We start from the raw sequence: 20,122 nt of genomic DNA, 5'->3' as shown, positions 1-20,122 counted from the left end.
ATTTTCTAAAGTGCTGCACTTTAAGTACTAAAGAGGAATCACTGTTGTAGTGTTGGCAAATGTAGGTGACAATCACATATATGATCAGGTAAAATACATTCAAAATGTTGGATGACATTGTGAATCCAGACACGGAAAAACTGCCTGGGGCAATCTTATTGTCCAGGTTGATCGACGTGGTGAGCCATTAAGATTGCAAGAGGTGATAAACCAGGTTTGTGCCCAGTTTCTCACTATTTGCAATATTACCAGCTTTTAAGCCAGCATAATAAATAAGAACATAAGAACATAAGCTCAGTTTTAATCAATGGGAATGGAAATGAAAATGGGAAAGGTGTGAGGCTCACTTGTCTTAACAGCCTCATCGGCGAGGATCATGTATGGACTCCCAATGGGGACGAGATGTGATGGCCTCATTAGTGGGACCACAGGCCATTGAGGTGCTGAGGGAGGTGGGTGGGAAGATGACATCCAGGGGAATGGGGGAGTGACAATCATGGCGCATGTGTATAAGCATCCTCTTGTATTCAGCAACCGGCTTCTCATTGTGAATACTGCCCCCACTGGTGAGAATCAATCTTTGTCTCATTTTCTTTCCCCAAGTGTCATAAGATTTGAAGCTTTCTCTCATCGAAAAATGGATCTGAAACCCCTGTTTTCATGTTCATTAGTCACTTAGAAATTTTTTGGTTAGATCGAACCCTCCCTTTCTTCCACACTTAGTGCTATGTTCATTTACTGCCTCATTTTATTGACTCATCTGGTATACAGCACCCACTTACTATTATTGTGGGTTGCCAGCCAAGATTAGGTATTTATATCCATGGAGTGGGGTTTGAACCCACAATTTCCACCTTAGAAGCAAAAGTATTAACAGTGTGCTAGGCTGACGGCTTACATTTGATTGATCCTTGAAACATAGTTCCTTAACATTCACAGAGAGTCTGGCTAACTTTTTCTGACTAACTGCACTTCATCCATGTGGGCAGACCATGCAAAGGTCCACTGACTTCAGGTGGAATTTCCAGTTTTGGAGTGAGTGTGAATCCCACTCATGAAGTTTCTGTCATTCAAAATGGTATACAAATCACCTTTTTTTTTTGCAGTTTGATTTTTGGTTGACAGCTCTTTAGTCAAAAACTGCCTGAACCTGCAGAAAACGTTAGGAGCTTTTCTTAATTCTTAAAGTCAGTTCAGTTCACACAAACTTTTACAGTCATGATGAGGTTAAGAAGACTTTTTTAAAAATTAGCTTTTTTATGCTTAATAAATCAGATTAGTAGTTTTTAATGCTTGAAATAACTGGTCTGACAGGAATTTTTTTCCACCAATTCAGAGAGATCTGGTCCATATAGTGAGTATGCATATTTCCAATATATTTCCAACATTAGAACAATGCAGCATTCGCCTCTTTAATGTCTTCACCATGACCATCCATAAAAGTAATCAGCAAAGCTATGTTGCTAATATAACCATCAGCATATTGAAAGCAATTTTTTTTGGTTCTGAATAAACTGAAGCATTACAGATGTCGGTTCAAACTAGTAGCACAGCCCACGTACCTATAAGAAACTGTTTCATTGGCTCATTATGAGCCATCTTTAAAACTGTCTGACCCGAGTAGGTAGCAAGAGTGGGATCCGCACCATATGACAGTAGAACATGGACAACATCCAGGTTATCATTCACAACAGCATCATGAATAGGTCTAAAATAGTAGTGGAAATAACATGGTAAGTTGCATTTGAAACCAAGTTTTAATGCCAATTTTAGCTGGAATATTAGTACTTAACTTTCGAACAGAAAGCATCATCAATACACCACAGAGTAAACGCAAGTATATCAACAAACAATTGATGGGAAATATGAACCTCCTAAAGCATTGGTGCTCAGTCATGTCTAGGATGTTAATTTGCCATCAGAATACTGACGGAGATGTTGGAGGTATTGCCTACTGCTTCCCAGAGCTCTGTGCTCGTTTCCTGTTCTGTGGAGCTGCAGGTGGTCAAGGAGATGGCTGCTTTTGTTCTTGCAGATACTTGCCTGGTACTGTTGGTGTTGCTGATGTTACTATTTTTGTTCCTCATCTGAAGTCCAAGGTTGAGTTGGTTGCATAAGCAGCTCCCAGGCTGCTGTGATGGTCGACAACTGGGAAATGCAGATTAAAGGCAAGAAATTCCAAGGTTTCAGAAATTACCTCTAAAATATTGGGAACCACCTCCAAGGTAATGAAAGTGCATCTCAGAACAAGTCTTGTGAGCAAAATACTTTTATTTGGGCAAGAAAGCAGCTGTCAGACTTCAGTGTTAAAAGTCTTTTGCTGCCCATCAATTGATCAGTTCTGATAATTCCCACAGTCCTCTTGCCTTGTTTTACCTGATGAGTTCCAGAAAATCTGGAAGATCTATGTGCAGAGTTAAAGTCAGAGTCTAACACTGACATTTCAAATAATAACCAATTAGCATACTTAAATAGTAGATCCCTCTTCACTCCATCAGGGTTTTCCGCATGCAGAAGAACATGCTTGGGTTGAAGGTGGAAGTTGGTGGGATCCTGCTGGCTTCTTCACACACTGGCAGTTTTAGCTGATTTAACTTATCATATGTACAGACAACAACTACCTTGGTATATTAAAACTCTTTCCCCACATTGTGTCAAAATAGTCTTATTAATTTTGAAAATAGCAGAAGATGTTTTCCAGAAATTCACACAAAGAAACAGGGCTGTTACCAGTTTAAATGGTGGCCATACCGACTAATCCTTGAATGGGAAGGGTCTGAACTTAGTTGCTAATTTCATGTCCAGAATGAAAGGAAAAGTACAAAGACTGCATGGATCATTCAGCTGAAAGGAAGGTATATATTGCTTAACAAAAGATTAGCACTGACAAAGCTCATGTATGCCTTGCACTGTTTTAAAGTTAGACTGAGCAAAAGCATGTTTTAGTCAATCCTAGGGGAAGGTAATGTGATTTGTTAGTTTTCTTACTCACCAGAAGGGGTGTGATGTTAAGCAAAGTGTTTTCTGAGTATGACTACTTCTCTGTAAATTTGCAAGCTGGCTATAAAATAATGTAGCTTCAACATTCCGTATGTGGTCTCGTATTAAGTTCAATTATTGATAAGTGCACGTGAAATCGGTTCTCAGGTCATAAAGGAATATTATTGTTACATTCCGCATTACACATTTATGGGGTTAGATGCCTGGCAATAAATATAATACACGGAATGACCAACGCTGATGTATTTGAGAATATAATCTAATGCCTACCCAAAATGAGTAACAGACCTATCTGCAGGGAATATCAGTGTAAGGGTTAATCTGTCTCTAAACGCTTAGTGGTTAACACTGCTGCCTCACTGTGTCAGGGACTTGGGCTCAACTCCGGCCCATTTCGCTGTCTGTGTGGAGTTTGCTTGCCTATGTGTATTTCTTCCAGGTGCTTCGGTTTCCTCCCACAGTCCAAAGATATGCAGGTAAGGTGGACTGGCCATGCTAAATTGACCCTAGTGTCAGGGAGATTAGCAAAATAAATATGTGACTTTACGGGTAATAGGGCCTGGGTGGGATTGTGATCGGTGCAGACTTGATGGGCCGAATGGCCTCCTTCTGCACTGTGGGATTCTATGATTCTATGATAAATGTGCTATCCATGAGCTGTAACTGCATAATGTAAATATTGGGAATTTGATTCTCCAAAACTACTGTCCTTACTGCAGTAGGTTCAAGATTCACAATTCAAAAATTCTTATAATATTCTTACCTGGTACCATCTTGTGCACTGCAGTTTACATCTGCTCCATGCTCCAGAAGACGTGTAACGATATCAAGCCAGCCACGTGCGCAAGCTTCATGCAACGCTGTGTAGCCTGCATTATCCCGGTGATTGACTTCACACACTGCATTCTCCAAACAGTAGATAACTACATCCTACATAAACGAGATTAAATATGCAGTTCTTTAGCATTTTTGGAAAAAAAAATCCATGTTGATAAACCCTAAACCTTGCTCGCTTCTTTGGAAACCTGATGTCGATTTGAATCACATCAATTAAATATTGATTTACTTGATTTTTCTCCTTAACATGCTCAGTTATATTTTGCTGGGGTAGTGACATAGGTGCTGACTGACTTTTATTACCTGATCCAAGTGCCTAGTCTTTTATATATAGGCCTAGATTTAACTTTTGGTTCAACGATAGCATTCATACTTCTAAATTGGGAGATCTCGGACTAAATATTACAGGATCAGGTCTATTTCCCATCCCCACAGCAACCTCGGCTATGCCTCAGTAGTAATATGCTGCTGGTGGCCTAAACAACAGTTGGTCTTCAACCCGAGTGAGAGCAAGTCCAGCCTTCATGCGTTGCCGGCCAATCTAAATTGCTAGCAGTCCTAGCATTCCCAGTCCCAGTGGGACTGCCAGCAGGCTGCAGAAAGATCAATGGATCCTAACTAAGGCAAGTCCTGGACTTCTAGGGCAGGAAAGAATTAGGAACACTAGGCATGGATTTTGATTGCCAGGCAGGGAGACACAAAGGGAGCATCATCTTGGAGGTGGGTGGGTGGGGGCTCCTGGTGCATAGACCAATCTCCTTCCTTCCTGTTTTTTCACCTGATAGCAAAAAAAAAGACTCCCCACTTTTCTCCACCTGTCCACATCAACCATATTTGGCATGCACAACATAATATTTGAGTTAATTGGCGCATTAACAAGTTTGATTGCCCGCTCATGATTCTTCTCAAAATGGTGGATGGGCTGCCAATTTCAGCCTGCACCCACCTATGATTGTGGGTGGGTGGGAAGGCAGTGGACTAGTCACCTGTTTTAGCCATCACTATGGAGGACTGTAAAAGCCAGCTCCTGACGTACAAGCCCTACTCCTGAGACTGAGTATATAACAAGGCTCACATATCCTTAGAGAAATTGAAGAAATGTTGAAGCTGCTACTTTTTGGATGAGATACTAAAAAGAGGCCTGGTCTGTCCTTGCAGGTGAATGTAAAAGGCTTAATAGTATTATTCAAACAAGAGTAATAGAGTTCTCCAGCTCGCCTAGAAAACATTTATTCTTCAATGAACATTACCACTAAAATTGGCACTGGGGCAATTCTCCAGCTCCGCTAGCCCCAAGCGCAAATCTTGCTGAGATAGTAAGTTGATGTGAGTGCTGAAATGGGATTCAACAGTTAAACGGTTTCTGATGCTCCAGGCCTGTTCCACCGAGCAAGAACCTCATCTGAACTCACTTACATTCATCTTAATCCCATTATTGAGATTAAAGTCGAATGTAGTGGCCTGCCGGTATACTCCCACTTCATAACCACCCCTACCCCACCCCATGACCCAAACAGGCACCAGTCACCCAGGCACCAATCACTAAAGGTCCCTAAAACTGGGGACCGGGTGCCATGGACTCCGAGTGGGAGAAAGGAGGTGAGTACCGTTCAGCTTTCACCTCCTGGGTGCCTGCAGGCAAAGCATCTGCTTCCAAGGGGGTCCTTCAAGGAGGCTGGTATTGCTTCGGCTAGTCTTTTCTCTGTTGCTTTTAAAAGCTTTGAACTCTCTCCTAGCATGACAATTTCAAAGTGCTGTCAGGTTGCAAGGGTAATCTTCTGTTGCTTTTAAAAGCTTTGAAGTGCCTTGTTCACATTTACATTCCATTTCACTTCTTTTTACTTTTACAACCTCCTTGATTGGCAGCTACTGGCTCCTTCAAAGGAAGGATTATGATTGCTTATTTATGCAGCACTTCATGGTCTATTAACTCTGAAGTGCTTCCTTAAAAATGCAGCGCTTCGGTCTGAGCTCATTATTTTTAAAGGTTTTTCTTTTCTATTTTGAATTGCTTCCTAGAAAGCGGAGGTGTCCAGCCTGAGTTCATTTTTAAAGGATTATTTTCTACCTTGTTTGCCTGAAGAGCCTACCTTTACTGGAGGCTGTTTTTAACCAATACAAGCAGTAGGCACCATTCAGTGCAAGGTTACTCAATAAGGACCTTCATGCAGCCACTGTTGAATTATCTGGATTGACGTGATGACCGTGCCGGGGGGCTCCATTGTTAAACCCACCCCCACTCCCCTCCCCAGGTAGGCAAGGACATAACTGGAGAGTGCCCTGTTGCTGCCAGGTTGGTGCTCTCTGGGTGCCAGGGGCACTGCCAGGTTAGCATCCCATGGGAATCGCACCACATTTTCTGCTGGAGCTCTCACTTTGAAATATTTTGGGAGAATTGTAACCAGGGTCATATAATTTCCATTTTTGTTGTAGGAACTTGGTGTGTGGTGACATTTCAAAAATACCTCGTTGACAGTGATACATTTTGGGATGTCCTGAGGTACTCTTTGTTTCTCCACAAAGAGTACTGATTGTTTAATTAAGGGTGGAAAGCATTACAGCTAAATCTAATCATTTTCTTATTGGACTTCTACAACATATTTTCCAGCAGAGATTGCTAGACAGTGATTTACTTCCCCTCTATCCTACTGCACTGATGCAAATTAGCACTTTGGCCACTGTTGGTTAAATTTGCTAACTTTAACGATAGCATATTAAACCTGGTTGTGTATGGTGTTGGAATTATCCATGGGCCATTGTAAATATATACACATAATAATTTAACTTTTGCTCAATACATCATTTTCCTTTATGAAATATCAGCTTGTCAACTGAGGAATAAGAACATACGAACATAAGAAATAGGAGCAGGAGTAGGCCATCCAGCCCTTCGAGCCTGCCCCACCATTCAATAAGATCATGGCTGATCTGTCGCTGCTCAGTTCCACTTTCCCGCCCTCTCCCCATAACCCTTAATCCCCTCTCCTATCAAAAACCCATCAACCCGCGTCTTAAAAATATTTAGCGAGGCAGCCTCCACCACTTCAACGGGCAGAGAATTCCAGAGATTCACCACCCTTTGAGTGAAGAAGTTCCTCCTCAACTCCGTTCTGAACCGCCCCCCTTTTATCTTGAGGCTGTGCCCCCTAGTCCTATTGTCTTTTTTGAGCGGGAAGAGTCTTTCCACCTCTATCCTATCCATCCCATTCATCATCTTATACGTCTCAATGAGATCTCCCCTCATTCTTCTAAACTCTAACGAGTACAAGCCCAGTTTATTCAGCCTCTCCTCATAGCTCAACCCCCTCAACTCCGGTATCAGCCTAGTAAACCTCTTCTGCACTCCCTCCAAGGCCAAAATATCTTTGCGCAGGTGCGGCGCCCAAAAATGCACACAGTACTCCAGTTGCGGCCTCACCAATGCCCTATATAGCTGCAGCAAGACCTCCCTACTTTTATATTCAATCCCCTTCGCTATGAAGGCCAGCATCCCATTCGCCTTCCTGACCACCTGCTGCACCTGCAAGCTGGGTTTTTGCGACTCATGCACAAGGACCCCGAGGTCCCTCTGCACCGTCGCCTGCTGCAGGTTTTCGCCTCGTAAGTAATAGTCCTTCCTACCATTTTTCCTACCAAAGTGGACCACCTCACACTTGCCAACATTAAATTCCATTTGCCATTTCCTGGCCCATTCGCCCAGCCTATCTAGATCCTTCTGCAGACTCTCCACACCCTCCGCACAATTTGCCGTTCCCCCAATCTTGGTGTCATCAGCAAATTTCGACACTCTACACTCGGTTCCCTCCTCCAGATCATCTATATAAATGGTAAAAAGCTGAGGCCCCAGCACCGACCCCTGGGGCACTCCACTAGTCACCATCCGCCAATCCGAATAGCACCCGTTGACCCCCACTCTCTGCCTCCTATTTGACAACCAATCCTCTATCCACGCTAACACCCTACCCCCAACTCCATGTCCCTCGACCTTCTGCAATAACCTCTTGTGAGGCACTTTGTCAAACGCTTTCTGAAAATCTAGAAAGACCACATCCACCGGCTCTCCTCTATCCACCGCCCTAGACACATCCTCATAGAACTCCAGTAAATTTGTCAGACACGACTTCCCTTTAATGAAACCGTGCTGCGTCTGCTCTATCAAGCAATTCCCTTCAAGATGCCTCGCAATTTCCTCCTTAATGACAGATTCTAACATTTTACCTACCACAGATGTTAAACTAACCGGCCTATAATTCCCCGCCTTTTGCCTGGCACCCTTCTTAAACAACGGCGTAACATTAGCCGTTTTCCAATCATCCGGCACTTCCCCGGAATCCATGCACGGAATTTTATAACAACAAACACTTTGGAAGATACTGCACAAATTTTTGCAATGTTTCTCTGTACTTCAAATGAACAAAGTTCCAATAATTTTCAGGAACACAAAATTAATATCAGGTCTAATAATCAGTTCTTTTCTCTACCTACCCACCTTCTCATTATATCTTTCAACACCACATCACTTTAAAACATGTATTTTCAAGGGACAGAGAGGTTCTCTGGCTGATCCAAAATGTGTCAGAGCCCTAATTCCACAAGTCCCATCCTAAACCCGGACTGCCATTTTTGCTCAGGTGGGAGAAATGGCATGTGTTGTAGTTTGCATGTCTGTGGTTCACAGAGGCAGCTGCTCGTATAGAAGTGCAGCTACCTTCCAACATATCCAATTTTTGTTACTGGGAAGTCCAAAATACATTTTGTTGGCTTTACACTTCTCAGAAAATTTAAACTTAACTTAACTTAATTCTTTGGAGAGGCAGGGTACCTTTTTAGAGAGATAAGAGACATTGTTGGATTGGTCCCGGGGCATATTTGGGACAGATAAACAGCTGTTTGGGAGAGGTCCAGTGACCTTGCACTTTCTAAAATTAGACATGAATGTGTGCAAAAAGTGAATAATCTAATTGAAACTGTCAAACTATCAAGGCATTTAAACGTCCTGCCCTTTAAAAAAGTCTGCAGTTTATAAAGGATTAAGTAATTGAAGAAATCTAAAGGTCATGAATTGGTTTGTATTCAATCAGAATGTTCATTTGATACAGTGAAGTCACCAATAGACACTGAAAAGTTTATTTTATTTCATCCCAGTATGGGTCCTGAGGTCTCTCCATGACAGATCTGGTAATTTAGCATCAAGGGTGTAAGGGTAAAAGGTGGCTGCCAAAGAGCTATAGGGTAGCTAAGAAACTTTGACCATCCGTGACGATGGGTGAGGGGCATAAGGTGGCATGGGAAATTAATGTGGGGGAGAGGTATGAGGATTATTTTTTGCTTTATACTTTACTTACAAGTCCTGGAGCATGAAAGCAAGCTGTTTTCCATCCTGCCTCCATCCACCTCTAGTAGCCCCAATGGCTGCCTCTGCAGTCTTTCTGGAGATGATAGGCCTGATTCTCATTTCCATCCTCTTCACCCCCCCCCCCCCCCCCCCCCCACCCCATCACCCACCCGACTCCAACATGAAAATTAGAACATTCAGGGCATTTTCTCCTGGATCGCATTTGTGGAGTTGGGAATGTTTCCCATTCTGCACTCCCGATTGAAGAGCGAATGTCCGAGTCTTAGTTGTTTCTTGAGCCTATTTGTACTCTCCACCTCAATATCCTTATCTATTTATTTATTTCACAATTCTAACCAATTAAGATTTTTCTAAATCATTTTCATTTAGTTTAAAATATTTCCATAGTTGAATAAAATGACCAAACTAAGTAATTCCAGACCATTTCTTATTTATAGCAAAGTTGCCTTACTGCAGGTTCATTACAGATAGCCTTAACTCTTTCAGCTATCTTTTTCAAATTAGCTAGTCATGGGACAACTAGTTCCACCAGTAGAAAACTAACTGTTTCAAACTTGCACTGGATGAGAAATCTATAAAATCTTAGGTAATAAGCTCTCAAAAGAAACTCCTAAAGGTGTAATTATTTTGGAAGTAAATGGCAAAAATTTAAATTTCTATGGTAGAGATTCCAGATTACAAAACATAAGGCAATTCAAGATTTAAATCATTTTGGTATTATGTATCTTTCTATGAATGTCACTATTAAAAACTGATACAAAGTTGAAAACTGTGATTTTTGCAATAAAGCCTAAGAATATGACTTTATAAACACAGCACATTAAATCACAGGGTTAAAGAATTAGGTAATTAATATTATTATACGGCTGCTAATCCATTCCCAACAATTTCTGACGAGCTAAACAAATGTGTTTACTTGGTTCCCCTTGCATTCCTGGATCGGGGAGGATAACATACTAACAGCATTGCTTATCAAGCTCTAACTGTGGCCAGTTTTCTATTGACAGCAATGCGGAAGGGATAGTATGCTGTTTTCAACTGGTTGAAATTAAATGGCGGCACTGCAAACCTTGCATTAAAAACAAGTTACATTATTATCAGTGCAAGGCATAAACCACAAAAAATCAGCTTCATAAAGCTGCCTTGCTTACAATGAAGCTATTTTATGTCAGCAGTTGTATACTGCATTTGATATCTATTTGACGTGGCAGTAAAACCGAAGGTATAAAATAAAGGCCTCATTGGCAGTATTTTGTTTTTGGATTAGTACTTAATTCACTGTTATTTATCTTCCTGGAATCTCTACCTTGAATACATTTTGCTCTTATTTTCCTTGTCATGGGGAGTCATTTTAGAATATAACTGCACAGGTGGCAATTCAGCCCATCAAGTTCATGTTATATCTTTATGTTTTTCCAGTTCTGACTAAAGCACATCAACCTACAATGTTATTCTGTTTCTCTCTTCATACAGATGCTGCTGGATATTTCCAGCATTTTCTTCTTTTGCCTCAAATACTTGGTTCAGTTCAGTTCTTTTTGTGTTATGAGCTGAGAAAGAACCCAAAATTAACTTCCCATCATATCTGTAAAAGATTCAGTAAAATACCAGAGTACCATTTCTCTGGGCTGGATCAAAACCCAAAGTTTGCATTTTGGCACCACTTGCTTTTAGCTAGCCAAGTATATGGGGTGTGCCTTATTCAAACACAATGTCCTTGCCATACTTTATCCCTTGACTAACATCACTGAAAGAAAAATATCATTTTTGCTGTGTGCAAATGAGCTGCTATCCTTGCTTACATGACATCATTATAATAGTGTCTACTCGTCGGTATTTCATTTGCTCAGCAGGGCTTTGCACCATCCTGGGGATGCGAAAGGTGTTGTATAAATTCAAGATTCTTCTTTTATTCAAGAAATGATGTATTTTGAAAGAGACTGACAACCATGAGTGAAACTTAAAAAAAAAAGTCCTATGTTTCTCCACCCCACCACAATTTTGGTGATTGACTAATTCACTCGTTTTATACCATTCTTTTCAACTGTCCCATTTTAATTAGGACAACATGACATGAAACAAACCAACTATGTTAAAGAGGAAGCAGTGTACTATGCCAAAAGCCAACAAAAGCTTTTCTAGTCCTACAAGCTATGCTATCAGCCAATTATAATTCGAACTTTTACTCTTTTTCAGACATTGCACTGTTTTAGAATACACAAATAAACAAGGGGTTAAAAAAGGTATTCCAGATTTTATTTCACTCATCACTATTTTTATTTTGTTGAACAACACACTAAGATAACTTTTATTGACCTAATGTTGGTCCTAATTTTAAGTCAGCAATTACTGGAATATTTATATATGCAATGGAGCTCTCTGTGACAGTACATGAGTGGTGCAATAACAGTTAAAACTAATTCATCGAGCTGTTTTAGTGGCAATGACTGTTCCTTCTTATCCTGTAATCACTGTTAAATCCTTCTATGGCATTTTATTTGTCGACTAAATTCTCTTATGTCATGGGAAAGGCGATGAAAAGCCTACAAAAGTCAATTAATTAATCTGCAAAATTTTCAATTAATTTCCATTAGCCTTATTACAAAATCTGCATTTTAAAGAAAAAAGAACATTAGGACCTGATTCTACTAAATATGAGTGTTGAAACCCTGATATTGCGAAGGGACCTATTTATGCTTGGAGTCATAACAATTTCGAAGGCTACCATTCTCGGTTTTCCATCTCACTGGCATTTTATTTCAGATGATAACTTGAAAAGGAACCAGTGCATGCAGTATATTGAATGTAATACCAGCTGGTTACTGTCTTGGTAACTTCCTTGACTGACAGGCAGGAAGTGAGGCAGAGTTCAATTTTAATTTGAATGTGCTTCAAAGAGCCAATGGGGGAAACAATCTGGCTAGAGAAGTCTACAAGATCACCAGGACTCAGCCAGGTGAGCAAGCTTCAAACACAGTTTCTATTATCAGCACAATAAATTAAGTATCTTGACATTTCAAGAATCCAATACTGGCATCAAGCACTTGCATAGTTGGTTACAAAGTAAAGGTTCCCATACTATGCATAAACCTCAGAAAAGCAGACCATGTTGTGTCATTGAAATTTTTCCAAATTCATTTTAGTCACCTTCTGATCTTTTGTATTGAGATTTGCAAATTTTTGCCAGTTGGTCCTGAATTAAAGAGTTTCAGCTCAGGCATCCATGTTCATGAGGAAATGGATTCAGTCTACTCAGTCATTTTATGTAACATACCTTGAACCAGCAAATAAAACTTCCCCTGTAACTATCTGGGATAGATTTGAGTCCAGGAGCCTGATTTTATGTTCTTGAAATAACACCAAACAGACACAGAATGGCAAAAAATTGATCACGGAGCAGTCTGGGCAGAAGCCTGCCTCCATTTCAACATGAGGGCCATTTAGCAGGGATCAGCTGGACTGAAAGGCTCAAGGTCACACTTTTCAGGGTTTTTATCAGGGTGGACTGGCATTGGAAGCCCTCTGCAATACAGAACAACTTGGGTGAGTGGAACAAGGCAGAATGGCCTTGGAGGTGGGACAGAAAGTAAGGGAACTTCTTGAAAGGCAAGTTAGTAGAGTTTTAGGAGCTTAAGGATGGCACCGAATGCAAGTGAAGGGAGGTCAGTAGAGACAGGGGATGACTATACTGAAAGGCCAAATTCTGGGCAGGCAACTGCATGCTAGCACCTGAGGCTCAGATGTGTTGCTGGCAAATAAGCGATCATTAGAACTTGAAAAAAAATGGCTGAGGCAGACCCTTCAATGGGCCCACTTCAGGACCATCCTGCCTTGGTTGTCATTTTAGTTGAGACAGCACAAAGAGGAGCATACACTAGTAAAATACCACTTTCCAGACACCTGGTGACAGAGGTGGGATTTGTCCCACCTCCAACATGGAAATCTAGCTTCAGGTCTCAAAGCTGAAAGGTCAGAATTAATCCATTACAATTTCAATCCAAATGTATATAATTTGTAAATGTACTACTTCAAAATTATCCTGAATTCTGCAAGATGTTTCTTTTGAAACCTAACTCTTGCTAATGTCATCCATTTAGGGAAGAAAACTACTGGTGTTAGGCACATTTTTAAGACAATACATTTTATAGCAGGTTTTATTACAGACCAGAAATATAATTTTATTATAAAACCACAAATTGTGGTTTTGCTTCTTCTGTCTAATGGAAATGGGATGTAACAATCCCATCTTTATTGAACCAATTTCTTGTCACCATTTGCTCAATTGAGTGAACTGTACGTAACATGCTCCACCTAGTTGACTTCTAAATGATATCAGTGTCCTATGTTCGAGATTAATGACATTCCCAAATATGACTGGCAAAGCAGGAATGGGCTGGGAAATCCATCACATCTATATTAACACTGTTACATCCCAATAAGGATGTTAAAATGATTTTTTACACAATCAGGAGAGAAGAAATTAGCAGTCTGAAAAAAATAAATGAATTAAACAGATCTACATATTCTTACAGCTTTTACCTCATAGCCTAACCGTGCTGCCTTCTGCAGCAAGGTTTCACCAGCATTCTTATTTACTATTAGCTTTCGTGTTTCAGATTGTGACTGTTGCCCTGTGGATGTTTCTGCTTGAGCAGATGGTGACTGTGAGACTGTTCTGTGTTTTACAGGAGTAACTGGAGATGTCCGCTTTTTCCAGTGGGTTAAATAATCACGTTGCTTCTTTGGTGATGGGCTCCAATCAGAATCCAGCAATAATGGTGAGCGTTTTAGGGACCGATTTTGCTTTACTTCAACCTATTCCAAAATAATGATTTAATTGGTCAATCAATGGAACAAAGAAAATAACTATATACTGTAATTTTATCAAACACCACAAGTTAATGGTATGATTAAAATAAAAGGCTAAATAATTACACACTAACATGTTTAACATTTGTATACTAATATTTCTCAGCATCATTTCTAGTTTTTAAATTTCAAAGTTTTATTTGCTTTTTTCATTTACACAGCAAGACTTTGAAATAGTGTAACCTAAAGTTTTGTTTTATTAAAATGAATAATCTTTTTCAAATCAAATAACTAATTTGAAAACTTCACCCATCTTTCTCTCATGCTTTTCTGACATCCTCAGTCTCCATAAATGTCAGCCCACCTTAGACCCTACTGCCATATCCTATCCCACCAATTCATCACTGTTGTCCTCACCGACACGTTTTCATTTCACGTTTCCTCAATGCCTCAAAATTAAAAGCTTCATCCTTGTGTTTAAAATTTCATCATGGCCATGTTTCTTAGCGTTTGTTGCATCCATGCCTATAGCTCATCTGGACTCTCCGTTCCTCTGAATCTGGCCTCTTGTACACCGGTTACATCCTTTATATCACCATTGGGTGTATCTGTCTTCAGTCGCCTAGCCACCAGGCTCTGGGATTCCCTCCCTAAACACCTCTACTCCTCTCCCTCTTCAAGATCCTCCCTAAAATCTATCACTCTTACCAAGCTTTTGTCTGCCTCAGCATTTTTTTTTGATTGAGCATCTGTGGAGCATTTTTCTAAATTCCAGGCTCTATATCTTACAAATGGTTGCAAATTACTTACCTTGTGCCTTCCTTGATTACTTGCACCTTCTTCCAAGGATTTAGGTCCGCTAATATGCTTTGTTTTACATTTACGTTTTCCTGATGGTTTTTCTGATTGATTCTGACTTGGAGATTCTTGTGTGTGACTCAAACTGAGAGCCCCTGGGCTAAAAGATTCTTTACGTTTCCGTAAACTCCCTGACACAGGAGTGCTATGTCTGACACTCAGATGCCAATCAGTACTGGGCAATTTGCCTGAAGGAGCCATCCTCTTTTGTGGTGAAGTGGGAGGTGTCCATGTTCCTAAAATGAAAACTACAATATAGTTAGCTTGACTAGACTCCAGTTCTGCTCTCCATTTATAAGACCCTAAGAAATTGTATCCCAGTTAGAACCTAATAGAACAGGCACCAGACTGTGGTGACAAGAGGAATTTCAGTAACTTCATTGCAGTGTTAATGTAAGCCTTACTTGTGACTAATAAACAAACTTTAAGTTTACTTTTTACAATTCATGCTTGGCACAAGTGCAACATGATCTTTTCTAGCACCAATTACCTAGTGTGAAGCTTTACAAGAGACAATCTATCAACTACCCCTTGATATTCGATGACTGAATTTCCCAATATCATTATTCTGGGGGCTTACCATTGACCAGAAACTGAACTAGACCAGTCATAGAAATATTATAGCTACAAGAACAGGACATGTGCTGGGAATTTTGAGGCGAGTTCAAGCACTGGCAGTCCCTCCAATGAAGGGTGGGTCAGTTGGGAAGGGTAGCTGGCCACAGTAAAGGGAGAAGTCTGATTTTAGGGAAGTAGGATGCCCCTAATGATCCCAAAGGAGGGTCCGCCCACATTTGCAATACCAGCCTGTGTTTCTATAGCTGCTGGTCTTCAAGCATGATGTGAGTCTGCCCTGTCATGAGCAGAATACCAGCTAAATGAAGACCATAGTGACCATTAATTCGTTATTGGAGCTTAATTGGCCCAAAGGCAGGTGGGTCACAAATTGCCTCCACTTCCAATCCCCACCCTCTGTAAATATTACAAGCTACCCACTTTCAAACTTGCCTGTGGAGGAGTGTAAAACGGCCTACTTTTTCAGTATTTGGAAATGCCTGAATACTATTTGGCAAATGGTCTACACGGGCCGGAATATTACTGGCATCCCCCTACCCCAATTGTCCCCCCACTGATTCTGGGAGCAGGCAAGGCTCGAAGAACAGCATTCTCCATTGGCCTTGGGCAGGATTGTATGAACTTCAGGCGGACGGGCTGGTAAAATTTTGCCCATGCTCTCTTACCTCACATCATACCATACAAATACAAAACCATACAACAAACCCAAAATTTTGGCCAATGTTGAAAATAGATAAATGTGGTTCAAAATTTTCCCCAGCAACATAACCTAGCAAGGTGTGCAGCTCAGCTGGTACATTTTTCCTGAATACTACTGAAACATTCCCTACCACACTCAACTCCCTGTCTCATCTGAGAGCAGATGAGTGCCGAAATCCAAGATCCCTCAATACTGGAAGTAATTGAGCTTTGGCTACGATTGGATCATTTCCGAGTCAAAAAACCCATCGAACTCCTATGCTGGATTCTGAGTACAGCATAGTTTGAAGCGTCATTCAACAAAAGACAGTAAAAACATGAATAGCAAGGACTGATCACCAATAAGGATTAGTGACATTCAATATAGATTCTAAAACACATTTCTAAATATGGAAAGGCACAGAATTCTCAAAAGACAGTGAACTTTACCTGTAGTAATTGCTTTCCGTGTTTGTATCCCTGTGCTTTTTTGATTTTCCTCCCTTTTGTGTAAATATATTTCAGAATCCTTTTCAGTTTTGGACTTCTTCCTACTGGATTTTATTTGCGTCTTGATTGTAGAATTTTGCTTATTACTGTTTTTACAATTTCCATCAGTCTCTGCAATACAACTCAAGTCATGTGGTTCCAATCTTCCCTGTTCACCCACTTCAGTGATCGAGCTGTCAGTCCTTCCCACCTTGCTCTCTTCTTTGGTCTCTTTATCCTCCGTTGTAAACAGCTCCTGACCCCTTGAATTCTTTGCTTTTACATCACCTTCCACTTCCTCATGCATACGCTGACTTTCCTTCAATGTACTGTTCGTCTGGTCACAGATCACTTGCACATATGAGCCACAGAAACTTTCTGCAATACACAAATTAAAAACTCTTTCATAAGGTATAAAAACATTTGAATCTTCTTGGAGATTTACAATATTATATTGCTGCAATCTGCAGCTGCCCATGACTAAATTGTTTTCCTGTCACTTTGCAACCAAGTCAAATGCCCATTGATGCACTGTTTTTCATGACCAGTTGCCTTTGCAACCTTTTCATCAACTCACTTGGAAATCAAAAAGACATTATGATACCAATTTTCTCCTCCTCGCTCTAAAGGTGCCAGCTATTACTTGAATATGGTTTCTCACCATGTTAAAATCTAACAGGTTTATTTGATAGCAAAAGCCACTAGCTTTCAGAGTGCTGCTCCTTCGTCAGGCAAGTGGGAGTTCTGTTCACAAATAGGGCATATAAAGACACAAACTCAATTTACTAAATAACGGTTGGAATGCAAGTCTTTACAGGTAATCAAGGTCGAGACAATGTGAGTGGAGAGAGATTAAGCACAGGTTAAAGAGATGTGTATTGCCTCCAGCTAGGACAGTTAGTGAGATTTTGCAAGCCCAGGCAAGTCATGGAAGTTACAGATAGTGTGACTTGAACCCAAGATCCCGGTTGAGGCCATCTTCATGTGTGCAGAACTTGGCTATCAGTCTCTGCTCAGCTACTCTGAGTTGTCGTGTGACGTGAAGGCTGCCTTGGAGAACGCTTACCTGAAGATTAGAGGCCGAATTCCCGTGACCCCTGAAGTGTCCCTCAACAGGAACAGAACACTCTTGCCTGGTGACTGTCCAGCGGTCTCCACATGCAATTTTACAACTCATCCTCTTCATCCTGGACCACAATGTCTTCACCTTCAACAACCAGTTCTTCATCCAGACACACAGAACACCATGGGAACCAAATTCGCACCTCAATATGCCAACATCTTTATACACAGGTTCGAACAAGAACTCTTCAGTGCACAAAACCGATGCTATACACTAGACACATCGATGACATTTTCTTCCCTTGGATTCATGGTGAACAATCATTGAAACAACGAGATGATATCAACAACAAGTTCCATCCCACTATTACTATGGACTACTCGGCTGCATTCTTGACACGTGCATCTCTATCAAGGACAGTCACCTCAGCACTTCACTGTATTGCAAGCCCACAGATAACCTCACGATGCTCCACTTCTCCAGTTTCAACCCTAAACAAGTTAAAGAAGCTACCCCTACAGACAAGCCCTCCGTATACACAGGATCTGCTCAGATGAGGAGAATCGCAACAGACACCTCCAGACACTGAAAGATGCCCTCATAAGAACAGGATATGGCACTCGATTCATCGATTAACAGTTCCAACGTGCCACAGCAAAAAATCACACCGACCTCCTCAGAAGACAAACACGGGACACGGTGGACAGAGTACCCTTCGTGGTCCAGTACTTCCCCAGAGCGGAGAAGCTACAACGTCTTCTCTGGAGCCTTCAGCATGTCATTGATGAAGATGAACATCTCACGAAGGTTATCCCCACACCCCCACTTCTTGCCTTCAAACAACCGCACAATCTCAAACAGACCATTGTCTGCAGCAAACTACCCAGCCTTCAAGAGAACAATGACCACAACACCACACAACCATGCCATAGCAACCTCTGCAAGATGTGCCGGATCACTGACACGGATACCAACATCTCACGGGAGAACACCATTCATCAGGTACACGGTACATACTCTTGCAACCTGGCCAACGTTGTCTACCTGATATGCTGCAAGAAAGGATGTCTCGAGGCATGGAACATTGGGGAGACCATGCAGATACTACAACAATGGACGAATGAGCACTGCTCGACAATCACCAGGCAATCTTCCTGTCAGGGAACAGTTCAGCGGTCACAGACATTCGGCCTCTGATCTTTGGGTAAACGTTTTTTTAAAGAATTTTTATTCCAATTCAATCCAATCAAATCCGATTCAGAGTCTCAAGTTGAGACATTCCCGATCCAAGGTGACAGGGCTCTCACCTCCTTTCTTGGGCTTGATCTACATGATCTGACTGAAGACTTGATCTCATTTGCATCTTAGCCAAAAAGCTGAGATGCCGCTTTTAAAAATTGCTTCAAATGAAGCTGAAAAGTAACCTGATGATTTCAACCAAGCACAGCATGTCAAAACTACACTTGATCTTTGCCAAAAGGTCAAGAAGTGATGTCTCCAGGCTGCCTTCACAACACACGACAACGCAGAGTCGCTGAGCAGAGACTGGTAACCAAGTTCCACACGTGAGGAAGGCCTCAATCGGGATCTTGGGTTCATGTCACACTATCTGTAACCCCCATAACTTGTCTGGGCTTGCAAAATCTCACTATCCTGGCTCTTTAACCTGTGCTTAATGCTCTCTCCACTCATGTTGTCTCCACCTTTAAGGCTTGATTACCTGTAAAGACTCACATTCCAACCATTATTTTGTAAATTGAGTTAGTGTTGTTATATGCCCTGTTGTGAACAGAATTCTCACTTACCTGACAAAGGAGCAGTGCTCCGAAAGCTAGTGACTTTTGCTACCAAATTAACCTATTGGACTTTAACTTGGTGTTGAGAGACTTCTTACTGTGTTTACCCCAGTCCAACACTGGTATCTCCACATCAAGTATAGGTAAAGGCAGAGAGAAATTCATCCTGCAGTTCACCTCGATGGAAATTTGTCATAAGGGCAATAAGGGTGCCAAAATCCAGGGTCCTCTTGAGTGCAGCAGGATTTTCAGCTGCCTGTACCCTGGAGGGTTGGATCCACCCCTATGAGGAATTAAGTATTGTCTTCATGTGAAGCAGGAGTTAGTGGGCGCAGTATAATTGGACTAGGACATGCAGATGTAAATCAATCCCTAATTTAAAAGTTTTCAATGCTGACACTAAAACTGGAAATTTCCTCGATAAATTTGTAACATTGTAATTCGATCTTTGCAGCAGTTTAGCTTTCTGAAGGATCTCTGCAAGCAGTGAATTTTGTGACCTGATCCTGAATGTGTTTTCATGTCTGTCTGTCTCTCACACAAACATACATATGCATGCATGCCCATAGCTATAGGATCGGAGAAACAATCTGTTTATCATTAAAAAGTACAGCAGCAATTTCAGTGTTCATTTATTTTTAAAACAAATTTGGGAGAAAG

General features: G+C 41.1%; 1 protein-coding gene across 6 annotated transcripts in view; it reads right to left on the bottom strand.

Moving 5' to 3' along the window:
* Positions 1–20,122, bottom strand: part of LOC145342226 (BCL-6 corepressor-like protein 1) — a 248,698-nt gene that overhangs the window by 15,687 nt on the left and 212,889 nt on the right. For all 6 annotated transcript variants that reach the window (XM_080187598.1, XM_080187597.1, XM_080187601.1 and 3 more), the window contains 5 exons: positions 16,565–16,981; positions 14,813–15,096; positions 13,733–14,008; positions 3,764–3,930; positions 1,563–1,708 (listed from right to left, as the gene is read on the bottom strand). In XM_080187598.1, the coding sequence (XP_080043724.1) occupies positions 1,563–1,708; positions 3,764–3,930; positions 13,733–14,008; positions 14,813–15,096; positions 16,565–16,981 (1,290 nt within the window). The remainder of the gene's footprint in view (positions 1–1,562; positions 1,709–3,763; positions 3,931–13,732; positions 14,009–14,812; positions 15,097–16,564; positions 16,982–20,122) is intronic.

Source organism: Carcharhinus amblyrhynchos, chromosome 4 (genome assembly GCF_965287045.1).
Source record: "Carcharhinus amblyrhynchos chromosome 4, sCarAmb.v2.hapA, whole genome shotgun sequence".
Lineage (NCBI taxonomy): Eukaryota > Metazoa > Chordata > Chondrichthyes > Carcharhiniformes > Carcharhinidae > Carcharhinus > Carcharhinus amblyrhynchos.
This window is presented reverse-complemented; position numbering and strand designations above follow the sequence as displayed.